General features: G+C 47.2%; 3 protein-coding genes across 3 annotated transcripts in view; all 3 read left to right on the top strand.

Annotated features, from left to right (window-relative positions):
- LOC149453251 (uncharacterized) overlaps positions 1 to 4,767 on the top strand; it is a 107,999-nt gene extending 103,232 nt beyond the window's left edge. The window contains 1 exon segment of the mRNA XM_089688614.1: positions 2,648 to 4,767. Coding sequence (XP_089544740.1) covers positions 2,648 to 4,218 — 1,571 coding nt within the window. The 3' untranslated portion in view covers positions 4,219 to 4,767.
- Positions 1 to 20,859, top strand: part of LOC149453249 (uncharacterized) — a 65,425-nt gene that overhangs the window by 27,721 nt on the left and 16,845 nt on the right. Inside the window, 4 exon segments of the mRNA XM_089688612.1 lie at positions 13,424 to 13,627; positions 13,895 to 14,077; positions 14,162 to 14,321; positions 15,596 to 16,641. Coding sequence (XP_089544738.1) covers positions 13,463 to 13,627; positions 13,895 to 14,077; positions 14,162 to 14,321; positions 15,596 to 16,641 — 1,554 coding nt within the window. The 5' untranslated portion in view covers positions 13,424 to 13,462.
- Positions 10,665 to 13,433, top strand: LOC149453250 (uncharacterized). Its single transcript, XM_089688613.1, has 3 exons — positions 10,665 to 10,787; positions 12,728 to 12,856; positions 13,203 to 13,433. The coding sequence occupies exons 1-3, from the start codon at positions 10,665 to 10,667 to the stop codon at positions 13,431 to 13,433; spliced, it is 483 nt and encodes a 160-aa protein (XP_089544739.1).

Here is a 20,859-nt window from a genome sequence, read left to right as displayed (position 1 = left end):
GCCCGGCAGGTCAGGAAAGGGGGGGGGGGGCGAGCGAGCGCCCCCCCCCTCCTGAACCATACTAGGCCACATGCCCTCAACATGGGGGAGGTGCTTTGGGGCAGGGGGGGAGCTTTGGGGCAGAGGGGGCTCCCCCCCAAAGCACCCTGTCCCCATGTTGATGGGGACAAGGGCCTCTTCCCCACAACCCTGGCCGGTGGTTGTGGGGGTCTGCGGGCGGGGGGCTTATCAGAATCTGGAAGCCCCCTTTAACAAGGGGGCCCCCAGATCCTGGCCCCCCCCTGCGTGAATGAGTCTGCGGTACAAGGTCCCGCGACTCATTCACAAAAAAACAAAGTGTGGTGTTAAAAAAAACACAGTACAGGGTCTTTGATAAGTCCTTTATTAAAACAATGTCCCCCGAAGTAGGTCCAACGTCAATCGCGGCGGCGGCGACCCGAAAAAAGATTAAAAAAAAAAGTTCCGGTCCAGTCGGAGGCTTCCAGCCTTGTGAAAAAAAGGCTAGCTGACAGTTCTTAAATAGGTTAGGGGCGGGGCCAGCCGGGGACATCATCCCCGCCCCTTACCTATTTAAGAACTGTCACCCTGTCTCTCCACTGAGGCTAACTAACTGAATGCAGGAGACAGTCTGACAGTTCTTATATAGGTAAGGGAGCGGGGCCAGCCAGGGACATCATCCGAGTGACCCCGCCCCATGTCACATGCTTGCTGGCCCCGCCCCTTACCTGTTTAAGAACTGTTACCCTGTCTCTCCACTGAGGCTAACTAACTGAATGCAGGAGACAGTCTGCCCCAAAGCACCCCCCCCCCCGTGTTGAGGGCATGTGGCCTGGTACGGTTCAGGAGGGGGGCGCTCGCTCGTCCCGTCCCCCCCCTTTCCTGACCTGCCGGGCTGCATACTTGGATAAGGGTCTGGTATGGATATTGAGAGAGACCCACGCTGTTTTTTTTTTTTTTTTAATTTTCGGCATGGATTTCCCCCTTAATATCCATACCAGACCTGAAGGGCTTGGTATGGATGAGAGGGGGGACCCACGCTGTTTGTTTGTTTTTTATTGCGGACCTTTATTTTTACATTCAGCTGTCAAAATAAATATTATCTAGACCTTTGAAATAAGTAAAATCATTACAGAAATAATTATAAAGGATAAGAAACAAAAATAGAATCACTAGAACTAAGGAAATCAAATTAGAATACATAAAGATATGCTTAGTGCTGTTTATTAAACACAATAGACGCGACCGAGTGCCGGCTGTCAGAGGAATCCACAGTGAGATTTACTATTGGGCAGTGGCTAAAAAGCAAACGCCCACAGAGGACGTCTAAAATGTGTTCTGCACATGCTCAGTTATATCGGCCAAAGACACTGCACAAGCGTCTAGTTTTTTACTGTGTTGATTTGCTTTAAAAAAACAATTTTTAACACATTCTTAATTTTTTTTTAAAATGGCAGATATTGTTTAAAGTGAAGTTCTAAAATTTGGCAAAGCAAATTTCTAAGTGAACATGTCTCTGCAGTGATTTTTCATGGTGTTAGACGTGCTTCTTAGCAAGTCTGCTTTGTGAGTCTGATTCCGGGCGTGTGTCTCGTTAGTAAATTCGATTGGGCGTCTACTTATGGACGCTGCTCAATAGTAAATCTCGTTGCGGGGTAAAAGTAGATGGTCGCTCATAAAAATTAGACGTTCGCCCACGGAAATGCTCCCAGGCACAATAGTAAATCAGGGCCTTTATATCGGATGATGTGATTGGAGCACAGACTTTTAGATGGTGATAATAATGTGATAATATCCTTCGACCTTGGACCCTTAAACAGAAAGTGATAATGAGGGAGGTGTCAATAACCCAATGATGGTGGTCTTCAGGATGGGGGAGGAGTCAATAACCCAGTGCTGGTGGTCTTCAGGATGGGGGAGGAGTCAATAACCCAATGATGGTGGTCTTCAGGATGGGGGAGGAGTCAGTAACCCAATGATGGTCATCAGGATGAGGGAGGAGTCAATCCAATGATGGTGGTCTTCAGAATGGGAGCGGAGCCAATAACCCAGTGATGGTGGTCTTCAGGATGGGGGAGGAGTCAATAACCCAATGATGGTGGTCATCAGGATGGGGGAGGAGTTAATAACCCAATGATGATGGTCTTCAGCATGGGGGAAGAGCCAATAACCCAATGATGGTGGTCTTTAGGATCAGGATGGGGGAGGAGCCAATAACCTAATGATGGTGGTCTTCAGGATCAGTCCAGTCTTCCTCTTGGTTGTTCTCCCCCCATCTTCACTCTCTGACCTCTGGTGGAGCTCAGCCCCTCTGTTCTTAATGACTAAATCATGGACTAATTCAGGAAGTGCAGTACTTCTTGTGTTGGAAAGATGGCGATGAGTGATAGAGGGGGAGGGGACCCTCGTCCTATAATCCCCTCATCACTGTCCCTCCTATAAAAGACAGTTCTGGTTGTTCCTCACTCTCTGACTAAGGTCCATGAATAAAGAAATGACCTGGTAGGAGATCAGAGGAGCCATTTCCTAGTTCCCTTGAGGGTGGAATTGGAAGCTCCTCAGAGACCAAGCTGGCTGATGTGGGCGGATTCCTGGTTTGGGGGAACCAATCAGCTCCTGTCTAGTAATCCTCTTTGTCTTTGTATTTTAGTCCATGGCCGGGAGATTAGGAAAACCTCAGAGGATTGTCTCACTTTGTCTCCAGACTGGAAAGTAGAAGATGAGGACATCACACAGTATAGTCCAGGAGAAAACCCAGTTCCCTCCAGTGTCCATCCGGCACCACCCAGTGTAGATGGACCATCGGATTCCTCGTATCCTGAGGAACCTCAGACTGTGCGGGACCGGGCCGGCCTTCCAACAGGGAAGAGCTTCTCCTGTACTGAGTGCGGGAAATGTTTTCGGTTTAAAACCAGCTTTAATGTGCATAAAAAATCTCATACAGGTCAGAACCCCTCTTCCTGTGCTGAGTGCGGGAAGATTTTTTCATTGAAATCCAGTATTTACAGCCATCGAAGATCTCACATGGGGGAGAAGGCACTTTCTTGTCCTAAGTGTGGGAAATGTTTTGTACAAAATTCAGACCTTTTGAAACCTCAAAAGTCTCACATGGGGGAAGAAATGTATTCCTGTCCAGAGTGCGGTAATTTTTTTCCAAAGAAATCACCTCTCAGCAGCCATCCGATATCACACATGAGAGAGAAGCCGTATTCCTGTTCAGTGTGCGGGAAATGTTTTTCACTGAAGTCCAGGCTTCACCTACATCAGAGATCTCACACGGGGGAGAAGCCATTTTCCTGTTCTGAGTGTGGGAAATGTTTTGCAAATAAATCACAACTTGTCGTACATAAGAGGTCTCACACAGGGGATAAACCATATTCCTGCTCTGAGTGCGGGAAATGTTTTTCAGACAAGTCCAATCTTTCCAGACATCAGAGATTGCACACAGGGGAGAAGCCATTTTCCTGTGCTCAGTGTTTGAAATGTTTTTTAAGAAAATCAGATCTTATCACACATCAGAGATCTCACACGGGCGAAAAGCCATATTCCTGCCCTGAGTGCGGAAAATTTTTTTCAGGGAAGTCCAATCTTTACCGACATCAGAAATTGCATACAGGGGAAAAGCCTGTGTCCTGTTCTGAGTGCGGGAAATGTTTTGTACGAAAATCAGATCTTGTTATACATCAGAGGTCTCACACAGGGGAGAAGCCGTATGCCTGTCCTGAGTGCGGGAAATGTTTTTCAGTCAAGTCCCATCTTTACAGGCATCAGCGATTGCACACGGAGGTGAAGTCATATTCCTGTTGTGAGTGCAGGAAATGTTTTACACAAATGTCAGAACTTGTCACACATCAGAGATCGCACATGGAGGAAAAGCCTTTTTCCTGTCCCGAGTGCGGGAAATGTTTTTCACTTAAGTCGTATCTTTACAGACATCGGAGATTGCACACGGAAGAGAAGACACATTCCTGTCCCGATTGCGGGAAATGTTTTGTACGTAAATCAGATCTTGTCAAACATCAAAGGTCTCACACAGGGGAGAAGCCGTATGCCTGTCCTGAGTGCGGGAAATGTTTTTCAGTGAAGTCCCATCTATACAGACATCAGAGATCACACATGGGGGAGAAGCCACGTTCCTGTCCTGAGTGAGGGAAATGTTCCTCACTGAAGTCCTGTTTTCCTGTACATATGGGGTCCCACACAACCCTTGAGGTGTATTAGTGCCTTGAGTGCGGGAAATGTCTTTTAGATGAATGTTGCTGGACATCCCAGCTCTCATCTGGGGAAGAAGCACACCCTGATATACACCTTAGATATACTCCATGGCTGATCTTCATTATGGAAGAAACAGTTGATCAGGAGATCAGAGGTCTCCAGAGACATGGATGAAGTGTGGGACCGGGTTGACCATTGATAGCAGGAAAAGAATAAAAATGGCTCCCTGACCTGTCATTGGCTGAGCACATTTTGTGGTGTAAGCTTTTGCAAACACAACTTGTGAATGTTTTTATTAACAATCTGTTGAATGAAAGTGAAAGCATACCATGAGTCAAGTGCAAGGAGGTCCATGCCATCTTGTATGCGCTTGATATACAGCGCCTTGAAAAAGTCTTCACACCCCCTTGAAATGTCCCCCATGTTGTTATGTTACAATGTATTTATTGGGATTGATTGTGATAGGCTGACACAAAGTGGCACATAATTTTGAAGTGGAAGGAAAATGAGAAATGGTTTCCAACATTTTTATTACAAATAAATCTGTGAAAAGTGTGGCATGCATTTGTATTCATCCCCCTTTACACTGATGCTCCTAACTAAAATCTAGTGGAGCCAATTGCCTTCAGAAGTCACCTCATTAGTACATAGAGTCCCCCTGTGTGTCAGGTGATCTCAGTATAAATACAGCTGTTCTGTGAAGCCCTCAGAGGTTTGTTAGAGAACATTAGTGAACAAACAGTATCATGAAGGCCAAAGAACACATCAGACAGGTCAGGGATGAAGTTGTGGATAAGTAAAGCAGGGTTAGGTTATAAAAAGATATCCCAAGCTTTGATCATCTCACGCAGCACTGTTCAATCCATCATCCGAAAATGGAAAGAGTACGGCACAACTGCCAACCTACCAAGACATGACAGGCCGGGCAAGGAGAGCATTCATCAGAGAAGTAGCCAAGAGGCCCATGGGAACTCTGGAGGAGCTGCAGAGATCCACAGCTCTGGTGGGAGAATCTGTCCACAGGACAACTATTAGTTGTGCACTCCACAAATCTGACCTTTATGGAGGAGTGACAAGAAGAAAGCCATTGTTGGAAGAAAGCCATAAGAAGTCCCGTTTGCAGTTTTCGGGAAGCCATGTGGGGGACACAGCAAACGTGGAAGATGGGGCTCTGGTCAGAGGAGACCAAAATGGGACTTGTTGGCCTAAAAACAAACCGCTATGTGTGGCGGAAAACTAATACTGCCCATCACCCTGAACACACCATCCCCACCGTGAAGCATGGTGGTGGCAGCATCATGTGGTGGGGATGCTTCTCTTCAGCAGGGACAGGGAAGCTGGTCAGAGTTGATGGGAAGATGGATGGAGCCAAATACAGGGCAATCTTAAAAGAAAACCTGTTCGAGTCTGCAGAAGACTTGAGACCGGGGCGGAGGTTCACCTTCCACCAGGACAACGACCCGAAACATCGAGCCAGAGCTACAATGAAATGGTTCAGATCAAAGCATCTTCATGTGTTAGAATGGCCCAGTCACAGTCCAGACCCAAATCCAATGGAGAATCTGTGGCCAGACCTGAAAATTGCTGTTCTTAGACACTCTCCATCCAATCTGACAGAGCTTGAGCCATTCTGCAAAGTAGAATGGGCAGAAATGTTCCTCTCTAGATGTGCAAAGAGACATCCCCAAAAAGACTTGCAGCTGGAATTGCAGCCAAAGGGGGTTCTTTGTTTTAGAAGTAAACATCTGGTGTCTTGGAAACGTTTGCACAAGCTGTCCTCTAATACAATGGGAAACCACTGTAGATACTATTGTTGGGCGAATGTCAACTGACAGTTAGCTGCTCCCTTTGTGTTACAGGAATTCTAGTCGAACGATGCATCAGGGGAACAATAGTTTGAGCTTTTGACATATTTGACATCTGTCATGCATGATACCAGATGTTCTTTCACAGTAACTAATGCAGAAAAGGATACACCTACACCTCACTGGCCACTTTGAGGTTCACTTGCTGGGTAACACAGATTGCTAATCAGCCAATCACATGGCAGCAACTCAATACATTTAGGCATCTAGACGTGGTGAAGACGACTTGTTGAATTTCAAACTGAACATCAGAATGGGGAAGAAAGGGGATTTAAGTGACTTTGAACGTGGCATGGTTGTTAGTGCCAGGCGGGCTCAAAAACTGCTGATCTCCTGGGATTTTCCCACACAACCATCTCTAGGGTTTACAGAAAATGGTCCGAAAAAGAGAAAATATCCAGTTAGAGGCAGTTGTGTGGAGGAAAATGCCTTGTTGAGGTCAGAGGAGAATGGGCAGACTGGTTCCAGATGATAGAAAGGCAACAGTAACTCAAATAACCGCACGCTACAACCAAGGTTTGCAGAATACCATCTCTGCACGCACAACATGTCCAACCTTGAAGTAGATGGACTACAGCAGCAGAAGACCACACTGGGTGCCACTGCTGTCATCTAAGAGCAGGAAACGGAGGCTACAATTCACACAGGCTCCCCAAAATTGGACAACAGAAGGAAAAACATTGCCTGGTCTGATGAATCTGTATTTCAGCTGTGACATTCAGATGGTAATTTGGTGTAAACAACATGAAAGCATGGATCCATCCTGCCTTGTATCAATGGTTCAGACTGGTGGTGAGATGATGTGGAGGATCCATTCTGCCTTGTATCAGTGGTTCAGGCTGGTGGTGGTGTCATGGTGTGGTGGATCCATCCTGCCTTGTATCAATGGTTCAGGCTGGTGGTTGTGTCATGGTGTGGTGGATCCATCCTGCCTTGTATCTGCAATTCAGGCTGGTGGTGGTGGTGTTATGGTGTGGTGGATGCATCCTGCCTTGTATCAATGGTTCAGGCTGGTGATCGTGGTGGATCCATCCTGCCTTGTAGCCACGGTTCATGGATGTGCACCCGACAGCAACTGCGTGATGCTATCATGTCCATATGGACCAAAATCTCTGAGGAATGTTTCCAGCACTTTGGTGAATCTATGCCACGAAGAATGAAGGCAAAAGGGGGTCCAACCCGGGACTAGCGAGGTGGACCCATTAAAGTGGCTGGTGTGTGTATACAGGAGTGTCTACCTAAACTTTCCAAATAAAAGGCCAGCTTCATAAGCTGAAAAGGAGGCTCCATAATGACATAACAACAAGGAAAGTCTGTTGTAGAAGAAACGTTACTTGAGGATGATGCTAGCGTCTGATTTCTTCCCTGGAGCCTTGGTTGCCTACGGAGATCGTGAAGCTGCCATTACCTGAGTGAAGTAAGTTTCTGGTGTATTCCTATTGTACACAGAACATTGCTCATTCGCTAGGAAGTTTAGGTAGCGTGTACATGTGTTGCTTTAGGCAGGTCTGAAAAAATGCTGGAAATGAAGAATGTTTATTTATCCCCCCTCCTAGTACACATCCCCCCAATCTCCCCTCCTAGTACACCCCCCCAATCTTCCCTCCTAGTACATATCCCACCTCCTAGTACACCCCCCCAATCTCCCCTCCTAGTACATATCCCACCTCCTAGTACACATCCCCCTCCAATCTCCCCTCCTAGTACATATCCCCCCTAAGCCCCCCTTCTAGTACATATCCCCCCTAAGCCCCCCTTCTAGTACATATTTAACCTCCTAGTACACGCACCCCCCAATTTCTCCTCTTAGTACACATCCCCCCCCCCATCTCCCCTCCTAGTACATATCCCACCTCCTAGTACACATCCCCTCCCAATCTCCCCTCCTAGTACATATCCCACCTCCTAGTACACATCCCCCCCCAATCTCCCCTCCTAGTACATATCCCTCCCCAATCTGCCCTCCTAGTACATATGCCTCCCCAATCTGCCCTCCTAGTACATATCTCTCCCTAATCTCCCCTCCTAGTACATTTCCCACCTCCTTGCACATACCCCCCCCCCCCATCTCCCCTCCTAGTACATATCCCCCAATCTTCCCTTCTAGTACATATTCCCCCCCCCCCTCCTAGCACATACTGAATCTCCCCTCCTAGTACATATAGCCCCAATCCCCCCTCCTAGTACATATCCCCCCTAAGCCGCCCTCCTAATACAAAGCCCCCCTCCTAGTACATATCCCCCCCTCCTAGTACATATCCCCCCTCCTAGCACATATCTCCCAAATCCCCCCTCCTAGTACATAAATTCCCCCCACATTTCCCCCTCCTAGTACTTATCTCCCCCATTCCTCCTCCAAGTACATACAGTCAGGTCCATAAATATTGGGACATCGACACAATTCTAACATTTTTGGCTCTATACACCACCACAATGGATTTGAAATGAAACGAACAAGATGTGCTTTAACTGCAGACTGTCAGCTTTAATTTGAGGGTATTTACATCCAAATCAGGTGAACGGTGTAGGAATTACAACAGTTTGCATATGTGCCTCCCACTTGTTAAGGGACCAAAAATAATGGGACAATTGGCTTCTCAGCTGTTCCATGGCCAGGTGTGTGTTATTCCCTCATTATCCCAATTACAATGAGCAGCTAAAAGGTCCAGAGTTAATTTCAAGTGTGCTATTTGCATTTGGAATCTGTTGCTGTCAACTCTCAAGATGAGATCCAAAGAGCTGTCGCTATCAGTGAAGCAAGCCATCATTAGGCTGAAAAAAACAAAACAAACCCATCAGAGAGATAGCAAAAACATTAGGCGTGGCCAAAACAACTGTTTGGAACATTCTTAAAAAGAAGGAACGCATCAGTGAGCTCAGCAACACCAAAAGACCCGGAAGACCACGGAAAACAACTGTGGTGGATGACCGAAGAATTCTTTCCCTGGTGAAGAAAACACCCTTCACAACAGTTGGCCAGATCAAGAACACTCTCCAGGAGGTAGGTGTATGTGTGTCAAAGTCAACAATCAAGAGAAGACTTCACCAGAGTGAATACAGAGGGTTCACCACAAGATGTAAACCATTGGTGAGCCTCAAAAACAGGAAGGCCAGATTAAAGTTTGCCAAACGACATCTAAAAAAGCCTTCACAGTTCTGAAACAACATCCTATGGACAGATGAGACCGAGATCAACTTGTCCCAGAGTGATGGGAAGAGAAGAGTATGGAGAAGGAAAGGAGCTGCTCATGATCCTAAGCATACCACCTCATCAGTGAAGCATGGTGGTGGTAGTGTCATGGCGTGGGCATGTATGGCTGCCAATGGAACTGGTTCTCTTGTATTTATTGATGATGTGACTGCTGACAAAAGCAGCAGGATGAATTGTGAAGTGTTTCGGGCAATATTATCTGCTCATATTCAGCCAAATGCTTCAGAACTCATTGGACGCCGCTTCACAGTGCAGATGGACAATGACCCAAAGCATACTGCAAAAGCAACCAAAGAGTTTTTTAAGGGAAAGAAGTGGAATGTTATGCAATGGCCAAGTCAATCACCTGACCTGAATCCGATTGAGCATGCATTTCACTTGCTGAAGACAAAACTGAAGAGAAAATGCCCCAAGAACAAGCAGGAACTGAAGACAGTTGCAGTAGAGGCCTGGCAGAGCATCTCCAGGGATGAAACCCAGCGTCTGGTGATGTCTATGCGTTCCAGACCTCAGGCTGTAATTGACTGAAAAGGATTTGCAACCAGGTATTAAAAAGTGAAAGTTTGATTTATGATTATTATTCTGTCCCATTACTTTTGGTCCCTTAACAAGTGGGAGGCACATATGCAAACTGTTGTAATTCCTACACCATTCACCTGATTTGGATGTAAATACCCTCAAATTAAAGCTGACAGTCTGCAGTTAAAACACATCTTGTTTGTTTCATTTCAAATCCATTGTGGTGGTGTATAGAGCCAAAAAATTTAGAATTGTGTCGATGTCCCAATATTTATGGACCTGACTGTATTCCCCGAAACCGCCATCCTAGTACATATTCCCTCCTGATTCCCCTTCCTAGTACATATCTCCCCTATTCCTCCTCCAAGTACATGTACCCCCCCATCCCCTCTTCTAGTACTTATCTCCCCCATTCCTCCTACCACATATCCCCCCCCCCAACCTTTCCAGTACAAATAGCCTGCCATCCCTCCACCTCCACAGGGATCTCAACCCAAGCACGAACCCCTTCTGATGACCCTCTAGTTTGGTGAGTGGGTGCACTGGCCAAAAATGACCATTTGGTTTGCCCATTTGATGAATTGTGAACAGCTCGGGTTTAGGTCAAACTTATGGTCAACCCAAAGCTCATCCCCAGAGAAACCTAGCGAACCTTTGGAGGAGCCCTGGTTGAGAAAGGCTGGCCTAGGCAGTCATATATTTCTCTCCCCCTTGGTAGGAGTGGAGGTGACCCCACTATGAGGATCTACAGTCTATACACACCCAGCATAAGGCCGGGGTCACACTACCAGATGGTTCTCGGGGCTGCAGTTCCTCTGAGCTCCACAAGGTGGGGATCTCACTTCTAGCCAGACAGAATGTCTCTATGGTACACAGGAAGTGATGTCAGATACAGACAGGAAGTGATGTCAGGTATAGACAGGAAATTCAATGTGGTATGCCATAGAAAAGAGACATTGCTGGAACTGGCAGCAGAGGAGGTAATAAGATATTATTTTCTATTTACATCCAGTAACCTCTGTCATGGCCGTCCTCTTCCTCCACTGTCCCATCTGTCCTTTTCCGCCAGCGTCGTGCCCGTCCTCTTCCGCCAATGTCGTGCCCGTCCTCTTCCGCCATCGTCCTGCCCGTCCTCTTCCGCCACCGTCGTGCCCGTCCTCTTCCGCCACCGTCATGCCCGTCCTCTTCCGCCACCGTCGTGCCCGTTTTCTTCCTCCATCGTCCTGCCCGTCCTCTTCTGCCATCATACTGCCTATTGCTCATTCGCTAGGAAGTTTAGGTAGCGTGTGCATGTGTTGCTTTAGGCAGGTCTGAAAAAATGCTGGAAATGAAGAATGTTTATTTATCTCCCCTCCTAGTACATAACCCCCAATCTTCCCTCCTGGTACATATCCCACCTCCTAGTACACATCCCCCCCAATCTCCCCTCCTAGTACATATCCCACCTCCTAGTACACCCCCCAATCTCCCCTCCTAGTACATATCCCACATCCTAGTACATACCGCCCAATCTTCCCTCCTAGTACATATCCCCCCCCCCAATCTTCCCTCTTAGTACATATCCCCCCTAAGCCCCCCTTCTAGTACATATCCAACCTCCTAGTACATCCACCCCGCCATCATACTGCCCGTTCTCTTCCGCCACCGTCCTGCCTGTCCTCTTCCGCCACCGTCCTGCCTGTCCTCTTCCGCCACCGTCGTGCCGGTCCTCTTCCTCCATCGTCCTGCCCGTCCTCTTCTGCCATCATCCTGCCCGTCCTCTTCTGCCACCGTCGTGTCCGTCCTCTTCCGCCACCGTCGTGTCCGTCCTCTTCCGCCACCGTCGTGTCCGTCCGTCCTCTTCCTCCATCGTCCTGCCCATCCTCTTCCGCCACCGCCCTGCCCGTCCTCTTCCGCCACTGTCCTGCCCGTCCTCTTCCACACAATGATGGAGTGCCGGGGTCAGGAGTATAGAGCCCCTTGCATTGCTGGTCGGGAGGAAGAAAACATTCCCCAACCTGCCATGAAGAATATGTTCCATCATTGGGGTCAGCGGGAGGAAGATACTAAGGGTTTTGAGGGAAGTAGTGAAGCAGAGGGAACTCTGAGAGGGTCACTGAAGCTGAAGGACTTTAGGGCCCCCAAGGGAGTAGTAGGGTTGTACGGCGCTAAAGGATTCTAAGGAGGGTATTGTAGCCGGGACTAGGCCCTTGATAGTGGCCAACAGGGATCTAAGGTAAGAGAAGGCTGTAGGGCTCAGGGAGGTTCTAAAGTAGGGAAGGTGCTCTTGGTCTATGATGGTCCTCCAACCTGCACTTTTCAGCCCTCCTTACAAAACTCCTGCCAGGAAAGGAAGGCTACCTTCACCTTCTTATCATCTCACTGGTCAAATGAGGTGTTCCAGGATACCAAGTGGAATGTTGAAGGGAAGTCTTTCACCCTCTGTTTGCCTCATAGGTGGCCTGGGGTCGGTGGAATGCATCTGAGAGAGGCAGTTCAATACCTTCTCATGAAGCAGGGTCTGGTAGTGCCCAGGGCTGGAATTCAGAGGAACCCATTGATTAGCTGGCAAAAGTCAGCAAGTTCCCCTTCCTGGACATCATGATGACGCTACATTGACCTCACAGCACTGCCTCAGAGCAAACAAATCAAAAGAAGGATCATAGTTATTATTCCTTATCTGCAGATCTAAAAAATTAATCAAAACCAGTTTAGAAACCAAACAAACCCAACAGAGAAAAGGACATTTCTGATCTGGCAGGCCAAGAGGGTTCTGAGTTCATGAAAATGTAGCAAACACTAAAAAGTGAAAACTAAATGTGTTCACATGGGGTCTGTAGTTCTTAAATGTCCAGCAACCCTCCTATTCCCCCCTCACATCCACATCCTATTATTGTATGACCGATACCATCCAAATCATTCTTACTGTCATTTCCCAAAGTTATCCGTCTACAAGGAGACCTGTATAGATCACATGATGGCACCAATGAGGATGGAGGAGGACTGGAGTCACATGACTGAGAAGATACTAAACCTCACCCTGGAGATCATCTACCTGCTGACCGGAGAGGTGAGGAGGATTCTGGGAGGTCATATGACATCACTCTCATCTCTATTATTAACACACAGACCTGACCGGAGAGGTGAGGAGGATTCTGGGAGGTCACATGACATCACTCTCATCTCTATTAATAAAACACAGACCTGACCGGAGAGGTGAGGAGGATTCTGGGAGGTTACATGACATCATTCTTATCTCTATTAATAAAACACAGACCTGACCAGAGAGGTGAGGAGGACTCTGGGAGGTCACATGACATCACTCTGATCTCTATTAATAAAACACAGACCTGACCGAGAAGGTGAGGAGGATTCTGGGAGTCTAACATGATGTTCCTATTGGTTCCTCCATACAGAGATTTCCTCTTCTGAAGTCAGGTGATCATATGACCATCACAGTGCCTCCATGTGACTCCCTAAACCCTGAGAGACACAACATGCAGAAGATTCTGGAAGTCACCCAGAAGATGATGGAGCTGCTGACAGGAGAGGTGAGCGGTGCCGGGAATTCTGGGATATTCTCCAGTAACAGACAAGGGATGTGTCTGGATGGTGACTGTATCATTGTGTGTGTCAGGTTCCTATAAGGTGTCAGGATGTCACTGTCTATTTCTCCATGGAGGAGTGGGAGTATTTAGAAGGACACAAGGACCTCTACAAGGACGTCATGATGGACAATCAGCAGACTTCCACTTTTGTGAAGATCATAAGGAAGGTTTTTCCCTGGAATAAGAAGATATTGAACCTCGCCCTGGAGATCCTCAGCCTGCTGATTGGAGAGGTGAGTGTAATGAAGGGGTTAAATCTGATCCATGGGGAACATCTACTGGTGCGTCAGTGAGCTTTACTAGGAAATCATTAGTGACCCTATTATGGGACTTCTAGAAGGAGCTATAAATCCAACCCCATTGTAGTCCCATCATTGGATGGAGATGTCCGTCCTTTGCTGAATCAGGAACATTGCGGCCATTCCCTGGAGGACACATCTAGAGCTGACCATAGAGGTGAGGGATGATGGGAGAGTGAGATTTATCTTTGTATCAAACAGAACTGTACAGGAGTCATGAAGAAATCTACCGACAATGAGACCAAAAGGAGATCTCATCGTATTACCAGAAGATCCTCAAGAATCCAGAATCCCATCACCATCCCCCCACCTCCATCCCTGATCCCTACAAGAGAGAAGATTCTAGAAGTCACCAAGATGATGATAGAGCTGCTGACAGGAGAGGTGAGCGTTGCCGGGAATTCTGGGACATTCTCCAGTAACAGACAAGGGATGTCTGGATGGTGACTGTATCATTGTGTGTGTCAGGTTCCTATAAGGTGTCAGGGTGTCACTGTCTATTTCTCCATGGAGGAGTGGGAGTATTTAGAAGGACACAAGGACCTCTACAAGGACGTCATGATGGAGGATCAGGATGGAATAACAGGGACATTTATAGAGCAGGACATTCCTACAGAGATCTGCACAGGTGGGCCATTAATATTATATTTTATATATTAATAATATATTACACATTACATATCACTGACCACTGTGCTATATACTTTGTCACACATGACTTAGTCCTGACCCATGCACCATGTACTCTGTGCTGTACGTTACATACTCCTAACCCCTGCACCATATAATCTATGTTGTACATTATATACTCTTGACCCCTGCACTATATACTCTATGTTGTCCATAACATGCCCCTGACCCCTACAACTTATACTCTGTGTTATACATTACATACTCCTAACCGCTACACCTTATAATTTATGTTGTACATTATATACTCCTGACCCCTGCATTATATTATTTATTGTACATTACATGCACCTTTACTCAATGTTGTGCATTACCTACTTCTGACCCTTGCACTATATACTCTGTTGTACACTACACATTCCCAACCCCTGCACCATATAAGCTATGCTGTACATTACATACTCCTGACCCCTGCACTATACACTCTATGTTGTACATTACATACTCCTGACCCATGCATTATATACTCTATATTGTACATTATTATTATTATTACATCGAGTTTATATAGCGCCAAAGGGTTTACTCAGCGCTGTACAATAGAGGGGGGGACATTACAAGAAACAGAACAGCAACAACAACAGTACACAAGGGGTTAGGGGGCCCTACTCTTTCGAGCTTACAATCTAGGAATTATATACTCCTGACCCCTGCACTATATACTCTGTTGTACATTACATACTCCTGACCCCTGCACTATATACTCTATGTTGTACATTATATACTCCTGCCCCTGCACTATATACTCTATGTTGTACATTACATACTCCTGACCCCTGCACTATATACTCTATGTTGTACATTATATACTCCTGACCCCTGCACTATATACTCTATGTTGTACATTACATACTCCTGACCCCTGCACTATATACTCTATGTTGTACATTATATACTCCTGCCCCTGCACTATATACTCTATGTTGTACATTACATACTCCTGACCCCTGCACTATATACTCTGTGACCCTCGTCCTATAATCCCCTCATCACTGTCCCTCCTATAAAAGACAGTTCTGGTTGTTTCCTCACTCTCTGACTAAGGTCCATAAATAAAGAAATGACCTGGCAGGAGATCAGAGAAGCCATTTCCTAGTTCCCTTGAGGGTGGAATTGGAAGTTCCTCAGAGACCGAGCTGCCTGATGTGGGCGGAGTCCTGGTTTGGGGGAACCAATCAGCTCCTGTCTAGTAATCTTCTTTTTGTCTTTCAGTCCATCCGGAACCACACAGTGTAGATGGACCATCGATTTCCTCTTCTCTGGAGGAACCTCAGACTGTGGGGGGCGGGGCCATCCTTCCAACGGACAAGAGGCCCTCCTGTGCTAAATGCGGAAAATATTTTTCAAACAAGTCCAATCTTTACAATCATCAAAGACTGCACATGGGGGAGAAGCCGTATTCTTGCTCTGAGTGCGGGAAATGTTTTTCAAGGAAGCCCAATCTTTACAGACATCAGAGTGTACACACGGGGGAGAAGCCGTATTCCTGTCCTGAGTGCGGGAAACGTTTTGTAGACAATTCAAAACTTGTCAGACATCAGAAATCTCACACGGGGGAGAAGCCGTTTTACTGTCCCGAGTGCGGGAAATATTTTTCCCAGACGTCCACTCTTTCCACACATCTGCAATTGCACATGGGTGTGAAGCCGTTTGTCTGTTCTGAGTGCGGGAAATGTTTTGTACAAAAATCAGACCTTGTCAGACATCAGAGGTCTCACACGGAGGTGAAGCCGTATTCCTGTCCTGAGTGCGGGAAATGTTTTTCGGTAAAGTCCGCTCTTTCCACACATCTGAGAATGCACACGGGTTTGAAGCCGTATTTCTGTTCTGAGTGTGGGAAATGTTTTGCACAAAAATCAGATCTTGACAGACATCAGAGGTCTCACACGGAGGAGAAGCCGTATTCCTGTGCTGAGTGTGGGAAATGTTTTTCGGGGAAGCACAACCTTTACAGGCATCAGAGGTCTCACACGGGGGAGAAGCCGTTTTCCTGTCATGAGTGCGGGAAATGTTTTTCATTGAAGAGCAATCTTACCAGACATCAGAGGTCTCACACAGGAGAGAAGCCGTTTTCCTGTCATGAGTGCGGGAAATGTTTTCCAATGATGAGCCATCTTTACAGACATCAGAGACGGCACACAGGGGAGAAGCCAAATTCCTGTCCTGAGTGCGGGAAATGTTTTTCAGAGAAGTCCAGTCTTCGCAGACATCAGTTATTGCACACACGGCAGAAGCCACTTTCCTGTCCTGAGTGAGGGAAATGTTCCTCACTGAAATCCTGTCTTCCTGTACATCAGGGATCCTACACAACCCTCGAGGTGTATTAGTGCCTTGAGTGCGGGAAATGTCTTCTAGATGAATGTTGCTGGACATCCCAGCTCACATGTGGGGAAGAAGCACCCCCTGATATACACCTCAGATATACTTCATGGCTGATCTTCATCATGGAAGAAACAGTTCATAAAGAGATCGGAGGTCACCAAAGACGTGGATGAAGTGTGGGACCCAGGCCTGGACTGGGACAAAAAATATGCCCGGGCATTTTGGATTGAGCAGCCCCTAGCCCGGGGACCCTTTCCTCGGAGTTTGGTGGTAGAACGTCAAGGTCTGGTCGCAAGAGTGACCTTTGCAACCCCGGTAGTTCCACCACTAGTGTCAGTAGGTTTTATTTTATTTTTTACAATTTAATATTTTTAAAAAAATTTTTGTAGGAGCCCCAATGGGGGGCTTTGGTGAGAAAGAAAGGAAGGAGGGAGAGAGAAAATGAAGAGAGGAAAAAAGAGGAGAGAGATAAAGCGAAGAGACGGCAAGAAAGAAAGAGGAAACAGGTGAAAGTGAAAAAGAAAGAGGAGACAGAGAGCGAAAGGGGGGGAGAGAGAGAGAAAGAAGAGACAGAAAGAAAAAGATCTAGAGATAGAAAGAAGGAAAGAAAAAAGGAAGAGAGGGAGAGAGATAAAGAAGAGAGAGAGGCAGAGAATGAAGAGAGCGAGAGAAAGAAGAGAGTGAAAAGATCTAGAGAAAGAAATAAGGAAAGAAAAAAAAGGGAGAGAGATGGAGAAAGAAAATGAAGAGAGAGATAAAGAAGAGAAAGGAGAGAGAGGAGAGAGAAAGAAGAGAGAGATAAAGAAGAGCCAGAGAGAGAGAGAACAGAGAAAGGAGAGAGAGAGGAGAGAGAGAAAGAAGAGAGAAAAAAAGATAGAGAGAGAGAGAGAAAGAAGAGACAGAAAGAAAAAGATCTAGAGAAAGAAATAAGGAAAGAAAAAAGGAAGAGAGGGAGAGAGATAAAGGAGATAGATAACTAGAAAGAAGAGAGAGAGAGAGAGATAAAGAAGAGAGAGGAGAAAGAAAGAAGAGAGGAAAGGATAGAGGGAGAGAGAGAGAGATAGATGAAGAGAAAGAAAGAAGAGAGAGAGAGGAAGATAGAGAGAAAGGAGAGACAGAGAAAAAGATCTAGAGAAAGAAATAAGGAAAGAAAAAAAGGGAGCGAGTAAGAGAATGGAGAGAGAGAAAGAAGAGAGAGATAAAGTAGAGCAAGAGAGAAAGAAGGAGAGAGAGAGAGAGAGAGAGAAAGAAGAGACAGAAAGAAAAAGATCTAGAGACAGAAATAAGGAAAAAAAAAAGGAAGAGAGGGAGAGAGATAAAGGAGATAGAGAAAGAGAGATAAAGAAGAGAGAGAGAGGTAAGAAAGAGAAAGGAGAGAAAAAGAGAGAAAGAAAGAAGAGAGAGATAAGAGAAAGAAAGAAGAGAGAGAGGAGAGACAGAAAAAGATCTAGAGAAAGAAATAAGGAAAGAAAAAAGGAAGAGACGGAGAGAGATAAAGGAGATAGAGAAAGATAATGAAGAGAAAGAAGAGAGAGAGGTAAGAAAGAGAAAGGAGAGAGAAAGAAGAGAGAGATAAAGAAGAGAGAGAGGTAAGAAAGAGAAAGGAGAGAGAACGAAGAGAGAGAGAAAGAAAGAAGAGATAAGAAAGGAGAGAGAAAGAAGAGTGAGACAATGGAGAGAGAGAGAAAGGAGAGACATAAAAAGATCTAGAGAAAGGAATAAGGAAAGAAAAAAAGGAAGAGAGGGAGAGAGATAAAGAAGAGAGATAGGTAAAGATAATGAAGAGAAAGAAGAGGGGGGGGGGAAGGGGGAGAGAGAAAAAGGAGAGAGGAAGAAGAGAGATAAGAAAGAGAAAGGAGAGAGAGAAAGAAGGAAGAGAGATAAGAAAGAGAAAGGAGAGAGAGAGAAAGGAGAGGCAGAAAGCAAAAGATCTAGAGAAAGAAATAAGGAAAGAAAAAAAAGGAAGAGAGGGAGAGAGATGAAGGAGAAATACGAAAGAGGAGAAAGAAAGTAGAGAGGGAGAGAAAGCAGAGAGAGAGAGAAGGGGGAGAGAAGATACAAGACTTTCTGGGTAGTATGGGCGGGGCAGGCACAGGAGGAGGGGCAGAACCGGCTTTCTCTCTCCTCTCACGCTCCGCAGCAGCTGCAGGGAGGGGGGAACCTGGCAGCAGTACTGCAGGAGGTGAGGGGAGCTGGCTGTTGGGGAGGCATACAGGAGCCCAGGGCTGCAGGAGATGAGGGGGGGGGGAGCTGGTTGTTGGGGGGGCATGCAGGAGCCCAGGGCAGCAGGAGATGTGAAGCCCAGGCGGCACTGAATACCTTCAGGAAGGAGAGGAGGAGAAGTGGCATTCAGTGGCGGCAGGAGAGAAGTGCACGGTCCGGTTCCTCTATGTGCCGCCCGGCCACCCCTCCTATCTAGGCAGCCCCGATCCACTGGGAAAATGCCCGGTGTGCCCTATGCCTGGTTGGACCATGTTGGCCATTGATAGCAGGAGAAGAATAAAAATGGCGTCCTGACCTGTCATTGGCTGAGTACATTTTGTGGCGGGAGATTCGTCAAGCACTCAGAGGTCCGTGTTTTATGAAATCTGTTGAATGATGAAGACAATGGGATGTTCTGTAGGGTTGCAGTGGGACCCGTCTTCGTTGGGTGCGGTGGAACCCGTCCTCGTTGGGTGCGGTGGGACCCGTCTTCGTTGGGTGCGGTGGGACCCGTCTTCGTTGGGTGCGGTGGGACCCGTCTTCGTTGGGTGCGGTGGGACCCGTCTTCGTTGGGTGCGGTGGGACCCGTCTTCGTTGGGTGCGGTGGGACCCGTCTTCGTTGGGTGCGGTGGGACCCGTCTTCGTTGGGTGCGGTGGGACCCGTCTTCGTTGGGTGCTGTGGGACCCGTCTTCTTTGGGTGCGGTGGGACCCGTCTTCGTTGGGTGCGGTGGGACCCGTCTTCGTTGCGTGCGGTGGGACCCGTCTTCGTTGCGTGCGGTGGGACCCGTCTTCGTTGCGTGCGGTGGGACCCGTCTTCGTTGGGTGCGGTGGGACCCGTTTTCGTTGGGTGCTGTGGGACTCGTCTTCGTTGGGTGCGGTGGGACCCGTCTTCGTTGGGTGCGGTGGGACCCGTCTTCGTTGGGTGCGGTGGGACCCGTTTTCGTTGGGTGCTGTGGGACTCGTCTTCGTTGGGTGCGGTGGGACCCGTCTTCGTTGGGTGCGGTGTGACCCTTCACAAAGATGGCGCTGCTGTCACAGACTGCTCTTTGTGACGTTCTAGGTTTGGCAGTAAGCGCGGGTTCTGTGCATTGTTCTAACAAAGACATTTCCTGACCAATCAGATTTCCACCTTCACTAATCTCTTGTTAAAAGTTTAATTACAAAAACGATTGAACAAAAAAAAGATGTGTCTGTGCCGGCTGAATGACGACAATCTTCTGTATCCAAACATCGGTCACAGGTGACGCTTTAGAAGACTCTACAGGTCATCAATTTAGAGTTCACTGGGAATAATAGTTTGGAGTGCTGTGGATGTCATATACAGCCCAGGGTACAAAGTGCGGTGGTCAGGAGTATATAATATACAGCCCAGAGTGCGGTGGTCATGAGTATATTATATACAGCCCAGGGTACAGAGAGCAGTGGTCAGGAGTATGTCATATAGAGCCCAGGGTACAGAGTGTAGTGGTCAGGGGTATATCATATACAGCCCAGGGTACAGAGTGCAGTGGTCAGGAGTATGTCATATACAGCCCAGGATACAGAGTGTAGTGGTCAGGAGTATGTCATATACAGCCCAGGGTACAGAGTGCTGTGGTCACGTGTATGTCACATACAGCCCAGTGTACAGAGTGCGGTGGTCAGGAGTATGTCATATACAGCCCAGGGTACAGAGTGCAGTGGTCAGGAGTATATCATATACAGCCCAGGTTACAGAGTGCAGGGGTCAGGAGTATATCATATACAGCCCAGGGTACAGAGTGCAGGGGTCAGGAGTATATCATATACAGCCCAGGGTACAGAGTGAAGGGGTCAGGAGTAAATCATATACAGCCCAGGGTACAGAGTGCAGGGGTCAGGAGTATATCATATACAGCCCAGGGTACAGAGTGAAGGGGTCAGGAGTAAATCATATACAGCCCAGGGTACAGAGTGCAGGGGTCAGGAGTAT

This window comes from Staurois parvus, unplaced genomic scaffold (genome assembly GCF_062004578.1).
Source record: "Staurois parvus isolate SC_StPar_1 unplaced genomic scaffold, SC_StPar_1.0 ptg000449l, whole genome shotgun sequence".
Taxonomy (NCBI): domain Eukaryota; kingdom Metazoa; phylum Chordata; class Amphibia; order Anura; family Ranidae; genus Staurois; species Staurois parvus.
Note: the sequence above shows the minus strand (reverse complement) of the source record. Positions and strands in the feature narration are given on the sequence as shown.

What these genes read in the sequence shown, in the direction of transcription:
- LOC149453250 (XM_089688613.1), top strand. Translation starts at nt 10,665, where the DNA reads ATGTCTCTATGGTACACAGGAAGTGATGTCAGATACAGACAGGAAGTG. An exon ending in TGGAACTGGCAGCAGAGGAG is followed by an intron (nt 10,788 to 12,727) that starts GTAATAAGATAT and finishes CATTTCCCAAAG; the next exon opens with TTATCCGTCTACAAGGAGAC. An exon ending in TCTACCTGCTGACCGGAGAG is followed by an intron (nt 12,857 to 13,202) that starts GTGAGGAGGATT and finishes TCCTCCATACAG; the next exon opens with AGATTTCCTCTTCTGAAGTC.